At 46.8% G+C, this 9,303-nt stretch overlaps 1 protein-coding gene across 1 annotated transcript; it reads right to left on the bottom strand.

Annotated features, from left to right (window-relative positions):
* Nucleotides 1-4,698: 4,698 nt before the first annotated feature.
* LOC123753099 (keratin, type I cytoskeletal 9-like) lies at nt 4,699-8,218 on the bottom strand. Its single transcript, XM_045735105.2, has 2 exons — nt 5,634-8,218; nt 4,699-5,528 (listed from the first exon to the last, which is right to left on the bottom strand). The coding sequence occupies exon 2, from the start codon at nt 5,435-5,437 to the stop codon at nt 4,835-4,837; it is 603 nt and encodes a 200-aa protein (XP_045591061.2). The 5' UTR covers nt 5,438-5,528; nt 5,634-8,218; the 3' UTR covers nt 4,699-4,834.
* Nucleotides 8,219-9,303: the final 1,085 nt, after the last annotated feature.

Raw genomic sequence — 9,303 nt, 5'->3', positions numbered from 1 at the left:
CACCCGTTGAAGGGGTGGACACACTACCACCCGTTGAGGGGGTGGACACACTACCACCCGTTGAAGGGGTGGACACACTACCAGTCGTTGAAGGGGTGGACACACTACCACCCGTTGAGGGGGTGGACACACTACCAGCCGTTGAAGTGGTGGGGCAACACTGCCACCCAAACGTCTAAAGGTTAGAGCTATCCCCCCCCCCCTTCTTGGCGGTCATGCTTTCGGGAAAAGCAATATTCTTAAGGTCCTGAAGGACGTTATTGCCATCACACCTACTGACATTAGTCAGGAAGGTGATGATATCATGCTCTTATTTTCACGTGAGGAAGAACTAGGAAAACTCTTGACCAACGATGCCATACTTCACAAGGAGCACCACCTGCATCCTCACTTCCCACGTCAGTTACTGGCCGGAAGAACTGTTTTTACCAGCAGGACCAGCCATTTACGTGTCTAATGCCCTATATGATAGGGGAAATAGGACTCGAATTTCAATTCTTTTTTCTTCACCTTTAAAACGAACATGACTTTTGGTGAACTCCTCTTCTAGGACCGGAGTCATTGCTATAAACAATCGATGGATCGCTGACCGACCGCAACATAAGATCATGGAGAATCTCGAGAACGATAATACGAACCTGGGTGTATTCAACCTAGAGTTCTGCAGCATCGACAAATCTTCAATCAAAATTTCTTTCACCGCCATAGCTACGGCCACACAAGGTTTCTGCTGCTTCGGCTAACAAATACCACCCCTACCAAGTAAAAAAGGAACGATACCATGAGCTCCAGTAGTGCTTCAAGTGCTACGAGCTCTCTCACCCGACCAACAAGTTTCAGCACCCCGTCCAGAAATGCAGTCTGTTCGTACTGGACCATCACTACTCCATATGCAAAGCAACAACCCATTGTTGTTGGCTCTGCGATGACAATCACCCCGCAATTTCCTACCACTGCCCCCGTAGACAGGAAAACATCAAGGGTAGGTTGAAGCCAAGAGAAACAACCCTTCTACCACCACGACCAGAGCCCCAGGTGCTCAACCCAAAACCTCAGCTTCCACCAACCGACCAGAAGACTTTCCAGTCTTATCAAATAGTGGCTCCTCCCACCAGTTGACCCAGCCTTCACAATGGGGACCCACGACCATACAGGCACCTTCCCAGCCCCCCTGCATCACGTACAGGCATTATCCCTGGTCTTATTCGACTAGCAGAGAGGCTTGCCGGACAAGACAATCAACGATTTGACAAAGATCTCAACGCACTGTACCTAGCCAATGGCCTGGACCCCATCATCGCCCCGGACGGACGCAAGTCTCACTGCCTCCACTTCCACTCCGGAGACTACCACCAGGACGACCACGAGGTCAAACTCAACACTGCCTTCAGAACCACCCAAGATCTGGGCGACACAAACAGAGGTATTTCCCTCTCCAGCTCCCAACACTCCTAACATCACCATCTCAGCAGATGTACTAGCAGACGTGCTGTGAACAAATACTAACAGCACCTTCCAACGCTTCTGAAATAGCTTCTACCACTAATCCACGACACTTGAGCCTACCTTAGGCTGCGAGACGAAAGACTAAAACACCAACTACGGATGTTACGGACTCCTCAGATGAGGAAATCTGAGTAGGAGCTCCACCACCACACCACAAATTCGACACAGACGCGGTACAAGACCTCCTCATGAAGACCACCTCACCAAACTCCAACGACAGCACGTCTCAGCCAAAGTCTCAGCTAAAGAAAACACGGAAGACCTAAAGGTCTACAATAACCCACCAGCTCCCTAATTAGTACAGCCAGCTTTCCAAAGCTGGCCATGAAGACCACATCCATCCCCAGATCTCAAGTATCAGCTATTGATACAGATAATGGCTCCAAAAAGCCATTAGCAAGTAGATGTTCTGTTATACCATTTTTCTGAATATCTTCTGATATGGGTGTTGACTTCTGTATTCGTGAACCCGTTTTTTACTAATACTTGAAGGCTTCTCTCCAGTTCCATGTGGATTTTTTGCCAGTCGGAACAATGAGAAAGGGCTCTGTGTAATTTTACACAGGGGGTGGACACACTGCTACCCGTTGACGGGATGGACACACTACTACCCGTTGATGGGGTGGACACACTGCCACCCAAATGTCTAAAGGTTAGAGCTACCCCCCCCTCCCCCCTTGACGGTCATGCTTTCGGGAAAAGCAATATTCTTAAGGTCCTGAAGGACGTTATTGCCATCACATCTACTGACATTAGTCAGGAAGGTAATGTTATTGTGCTCTTCTTTTCATGTGAGGAAGAACTAGAAAAGCTCTTGACCAACGATACAATACTTCGCAAGGAGCACCACCTACATCCTCACTTCCCACGTCAGTTCCTGGCCGGAAGAATTGTTTTTACCAGCAGGACTAGCCGTTTACGTGTCTATTGCCCTATATGATAGGGGGAAATAGGACCAGAGTCATTGCTGTAAACAATCGATGGATCGCTGACCGACCGCAACATAAGATCATGGAGAATCTCGAGAACGATAATCTGAACCTGGGTGTATTCAACCTAGAGTTCTAAAGCACCGACAAATTTTCAATCAAAATTACTTTCACCACCATAGCTACGGCCACACAAGGTTTCTGCTGCTTCGGCTAACAAATACCACCCCACCAAGTAAAAAAGGAACGATACCATGAGCTCCAGCAGTGCTTCAAATGCAAAGAGCTCTCTCACCCACCAGCAAGTTTCAGCACCCCGTCCAGAAGTGCAGCCTGTGCGCACTGGACCATCACTACTCCATATGCAAAGCAGCAATGCATCGCTGCTGGCTCTGAGATGACAATCATCCCGCAATTTCCTACCACTGCCCCCGTAGACAGGAAAACATCAAGGGTAGGGTGAAGCCAAGAGAAACAACCCTTCTACCACCACGACCAGAGCCTCATGTGCTCAACCCAAAACTTCAGCTTCCATCCGACCAGAAAACTTTCCAGTTTTATCAAATAGTGGCTCCTCCCACCAGTTGACCCAGCCTTCACAATGGGGACCCACGACCATACAGGCACCTTCCCAGCCCCCTGCATCACGTACAGGCATTATCCCTGGTCTTATTCGACTAGCAGAAAGGCTTGGAGGACAAGACAATCAACGATTTGACAAGTATCTCAACGCAGTGTACCTAGTCAATGGCCTGGACCCCATCATCGCCCCGGACGCAAGTCTTACTGCCTCCACTACCACTCCGGAGACTACCACCAGTACGACCACGAGGTCAAACTCAACACTGCCTTCAGAACCACCCAAGACCTGGGCGGCACAAACAGAGGTAGTTCCCTCTCCAGCTCCCAACACTCCTACCATCACCATCTCAGCAGATGCGCTAGCAGACGTGCTGTCAACAAATACTAACAGCACCGCCGACGCTTCTGAAATAGCTTCTATCACTAATCCACGACACCTGAGCCTACCTTAGGCTGCGAGACGAAAGACTAAAACACCAACTACGGATGGAACGGACTCCTCAGATGAGAAAATCTGAGTAGGAGCTCCACCGCCACATTAAAAATTCGACACAGACTCGGTACAAGACCTCCTCATGAAGACCACCTCACCAAACTCTAACGACAGCACGTCTCAGCCAAAGTCTCAGCTAAAGAAAACACGGAAGACCTAAAGGTCTACAATAACCCACCAGCTCCCTAACTGGTACAGCCAGCTTTCCAAGGCTGGCCATGAAGACCACATCCATCCCCAGATCTCAAGTATCAGCTATTGATACAGATAATGGCTCCAAAAAGCCATTAGCAAGTAGATGTTCTGTTATACCATTTTTCTGAATATCTTCTGATATGGGTGTTGACTTCTGTATTCGTGAACCCGTTTTTTACTAGTAATTGAAGGCTTCTCTCCAGTTCCATGTCGATTTTTTGCCAGTCGGAACAATGAGAAAGGGCTCTGTGTAATTTTAATTTAATTTTGCCCGAGGGGCGAGTTTATTGGGCAGCGCCATTCATCCTGAGAGTGGATATACCGCCATAACACCATGTACAACACTCCTCATTAGAAAGAAACCTCAATAGGTTGTTCGTCTTGTCACTTGTACCCAGACATAGCTGAGACTTTGCTGAACTGTCTCAAGTGAACAGCTTCTCTAACAAGAAGATTAACAGAAGATTTGGGGAATCATTTAGGAAGAGTATCTATTTATGACAAATAGTATCTTCCTAACTCAAACAATGTGAGCTCTAGTATTTAGAGAGAGAATACTAACTAAATTTTACATAATAATCTGGGTACACCAGTGTGGGTTGAGTGTCAAATGTGTGGGATGGGCGTCAGGTGTCAGATGTGTGAGTTGAGTGACAGGTGTGTGGATTGGATATCAGATATGTGGGATGGGTATCAGGTGTTTGGATTGAGGTGGCAGATATGTGATTTGGGTGTCAAATGTGTAGGACTGGTGTCAGGATGTTCTGAGTTGGGTTTCAGATTTGTCGGTTGGGTGTCAGGTGTGTGGGCTACGTGTCAGATGTGTGGGTTGGGTGGCAGATGTGTGGGTGTCAGATGTGTGTGTGGGTGTCCACTCTTCAGCAACGTTAGTGGGGATCTCCGTCTGCTTATATTCTCTCTCATTTTCATTTTGAACAGAAAAACAAATCTTTTTTCGGGTTATTTTTATTTTTATAAAACATTTTAGGTTTATAGAAAATGTATACAACAATAAAAACCATGATTTATCTCTTGCAAATCTCATCCTGCAACATAATTTACATATTTGTTTTGCATTATTCTACCATATGTCCGTTTCACCTGAGCCAGTAACGGATCCACCGCCTAATTACCCGTGGAATCCTCCAGCAAAACCACCGTGGGAGCCGCCAAATCCACCACGGTGAGAGCTGCCAAATCCACCACGGTGGGAGCTGCCAAGTCCACCACGGTGGGAGCTGCCAAATCCACCACCGTGAGAGCTGCCAAGTCCACCTCGGTGGGAGCTGCCAAATCCACCACCGTGGGATCCGCCAAATCCACCACCGTGGGATCCGCCAAATCCACCACCGTGGGAGCCGCCAAATCCACCACCGTGGGAGCCGCCAAATCCACCACCGTGGGAGCCGCCAAATCCACCACCGTGGGAGGCGCCAAATCCACCACCGTGGGAAGCCGCCAAATCCACCACCGTGGGATCCGCCAAATCCACCACCGTGGGAGCCGCCAAATCCACCACCGTGGGAGCCGCCAAGTCCACCACCGTGGGAGCCGCCAAGTCCACCACCGTGGGAGCCGCTAACAATAACCTTGGAACCACCAAATCCACTCTGGGATCCGCCGAAGCCTCCGTGAGAGCTCCCAAAGCCGCCATGGGACCCGCCATGGCCGCCCCTGGAGAAGCCAGATGAACCTCCGTGTCCTCCGAACGAACCACCGGAGACGCCTCCATGAACCCCGCCTCCACCGACGCCGTGGAGGCCTCCTTCTGCCCTGGAGGACGCCACCAGCATGACAACACCCGCCGTCATCAACAACATCTTCTGAAAAAAGTAACAGCACATGTTAAATTACAAAATATTTACCAAATGTTAGCATGTTGACTGAAGACATGGAATAAAACGTTCAAACTCTGGCTGATTACTGACCATGGTTTGAGCAGGTAAGCGGGAGTTAAGAGTCTGAACTACTTGTTGTCTGTTGTCGTTGTCTTATATACTACCAGTCCTCCCTCTCTGGCCTTGTGCTGGCCCACTCTGTCGTCACTTTCTAGCTCCTGACGACGAAACTAGCGAAGATTGCCCCGCCCTCTTGTCTATTTCAGGTTCGCGGTTAAGTGTTGGGTAATGTGAGGTCCAGCATATGCATTCATCTTATTATGTACACACACACACACACACACACACACATTATTCAACCGTTAGACCAGAGACGTTAGAAGGAACTTTTTCAGTGTCAGAGTAGTTAACGGATGGAATGCATTAGGCAGTGATGTGGTGGAGGCTGACTCCATACACAGTTTTAAATGTAGATATGATAGAGCCCAGTAGGCTCAGGAATCTGTACACCAGTTGATTGACAGTTGAGAGGCGGGACCAAAGAGCCAAAGCTCAACCCCCGCAAACACAAATAGGTGAGTACAAATAGGTGAGTACAAATAGGTGAGTACACACACACAACTACAGCGTTTCTACTACTTTGCGTTATGTGACAAAGAGTGCTGGGAAGACGGGACACCATGAGCGTAGCTCTCATCCTGTAACTACACTTATGTAATTACACTTAGGTAATTACACACACACACACGCACGCACGCACAGTGCGTTTTGGACTGTCGGAAAGCCTTTGACACAGTACCCCATAAAAGGCTGATGCATAAGCTGGAGAAACAGGCAGGAGTAACTGGTAGGGCGCTCCAGTGGATAAGGGAGTACCTAAGCAATAGGAAGCAGAGAGTTACAGTGAGGGATGAGACCTCAGATTGGCGTGAAGCCACCAGTGGAGTCCCACAGGGCTCTGTACTCGGACCTATCCTGTTTCTGATATATGTAAATGATCTCCCAGAGGGTATAGACTCATTCCTCTCAATGTTTGCTGACGACGCCAAAATTATGAGAAGGATTTAGACAGAGGAGGACAGCTTGAGGCTTCAAGAAGACCTGGACAAGCTGCAGGAATGGTCGAACAAATGGTTGTTAGAGTTTAACCCACGCAAATGTAATGTAATGAAGATAGGGGTAGGAAGCAGGAGACCAAATACATGGCATCATTTGGGAGAGAGAGAATAACCTGGGGGTTGATATCACGCCAAACCTGTCCCCTGAAGCTCATATCAAGAGGATAACATCACCGGCATATGCCAGGTTGGCTAACATAAGAACGGCCTTTGGAAACTTGTGCAAGGAATCTTTCAGAACTTTGTATACTACATATGTCAGACCACTCTTGGCGTATGCGGCTCCAGCATAGAGTCTATATCTTGTGACGGTAAAGCGTTGGTGTTCGGCTGTTTCAAAAGCTAGGGGCAGGGCCTCGTCACATAAAGAAAAAAAAGAGAAAAACTGGAACTTTCGTCTGTGGTAAGGTAATGGGAAGACACACAAAACACAAGTAAATTTAACAATGAAATTTTAATTACGTTAGAAAAACTAGACATGAATAAAATTGAGTATAAAATATAACAGACAAGTCAACAAACAAAATAATAAGAATAATCACTGGCAAATGAAAAGTTACGTTAAGACAAGTGAGTAATAGCAAAGTAAATAAGAATGATGATGCCGGAATATTGGCTTCGAGCTGCCAACTCCCTTAGTACACGTAAGCCAAGGCTTGGTCTACCAATGAGAGGTGTCACCTGCAAGGAGCACTGGAATATTCTGCCTTCTCTGGGTCGCTGCAGCCCAGACATCAACTTGTGGCGGAGGGTGGTGGGGCAGGTGCGACTGGACACCAGCCAATCAGCGACAGGCAGGCGATGGACAAGCAGTTTGCCGGTTAACGGTGGCGGAGGCGAGCAGGTGCGCCGGTGGGCTGGATACGTTTTGCTCTCTGGGCAAAACGTTTTGGAGATACTTGCTGGATATATCTTCTATATTATCTGTTGATGTAATGTACTTTGGAGGGAAGAGCAGGCTCAATCTCTCTTGAAAGAGATTATCGTCACAATCTAGTCAAGCATAAGACTAAACTTTAGAAGGTTCAAAGGTTTGCCACCAGACTAGTACCCGAACTGAAAGGTATGAGCTACGAGGAGAGACTACAGGAGTTAAACCTCACTTCGCTAGAAGACAGACGAGTTAGGGGGGCATGATCACCACATACAAGATTCTCAAAGGAATTGATAGGGTAGATAAAGACATGCTATTTAACACAAGGGACACACGCACTAGGGGACACATGTGGAAATTGAGTGCCCTGATGAGCCACAGAGATATTAGATATAACTTTTTTAGTGTCGGAGTGGTTGACAAATGGAATGCATTAGGAAGTAATGTGGTGGAGGCTGACTCCATACACATTTTCAAATGTAGATATGATAGGGCCCAGAAGCCTCAGAAACCTGTACACCAGTTGATTGACAGTTGAAGGCGGGACCAAACAGCCAGAGCTCAACCACCACAAGCACAAATTTGTGAGAACAATTTGGTGAGTACACACTCAAACCTGTCTCCAGAAACCCACATAAAGAGAATTCCATCTGCAGCATACGCGAGGCTCTGTAAAGGGATCATTCAGAACCTTGTACACAGCATACTTGATTGTTGCCGCCGGAGGCGGCTAGTTTGTTGTGCACCTCATACTCATCCTGTGAGCGGTAGTGCAAAAGCATTACAGAGGGCACAAAAGGTCTTTATCAGACCTCATCTTAAATTATTACATAAACAATTTCATCTATCCTTCACATCTTATAGTTACATGTTGGCTAGTTATAGAGAATGTTCTATTTCAAGAGCTATATATTTACAGTAAGTCATTATACATTAATGGTAGGTCTTATCGCTGATACATAATTGTTTGAGCACTGGAGATATTACACTCATAGGGAAGCTGCTGTTTATAATTAGCCTTCACAATACTGTTTCTTAATCTCTACTGGGAGCGAAATATGGATACAGCGCAAGGATTTCAGGTATTTTATCCTTGGTAATAAGATAGTTTGCCATGTCATACAGCGTGAGCTTAGATTTATATCTAAATGGTTCAGTTTTACTTCAGTCCAAGATATAGTGTCGAGTGTGTGTCCCTGTCTTTGTCCACACACTTTACACTTTACTTCATCTAGATCCGTATACAAGCCGAACTGCCAGAGATACTTGTAGCCAAGTCTTATTCGAGTTGTAACAACATCTGTTAGTGTACTGACTTCGTTACTTGCCCCATACACATGTTTTACTTCACACATTTCATTTTGTTAAACAATGGACCTGCTAGTTCCAGTTTGCACTGTTCTACTTTCTTCAAATCCATCTAGGAGTTCTCGTCTAATGACACTTTTAAGGAACCTATTTGATAACTCAAGATTCCATTCAATACTGTTTTTATTTACTACAGCCTTAGCAAAGGCGTCAACTTTATCATGTTCAGCATATGTAAGACCAATCCTGAAGTATGCGGCCCCATCACGAAGCCCGTACCTTGTCAAGCACAAGACGAAGCTGGAAAAAGTTCAGAGGTATGTCACTAGGTTAGTCCCAGAACTAAGAGGCATGAGTTACGAGGAAAGGCTGCGTGAAATGCACCTCACGATACTGAAAGACAGAAGAGTAGGAGGAGACATGATCACTACCTACAAAATTCTCAGAGGAATGAACAGGG

This window comes from Procambarus clarkii, chromosome 6 (assembly GCF_040958095.1).
Source record: "Procambarus clarkii isolate CNS0578487 chromosome 6, FALCON_Pclarkii_2.0, whole genome shotgun sequence".
Lineage (NCBI taxonomy): Eukaryota > Metazoa > Arthropoda > Malacostraca > Decapoda > Cambaridae > Procambarus > Procambarus clarkii.
This window is presented reverse-complemented; position numbering and strand designations above follow the sequence as displayed.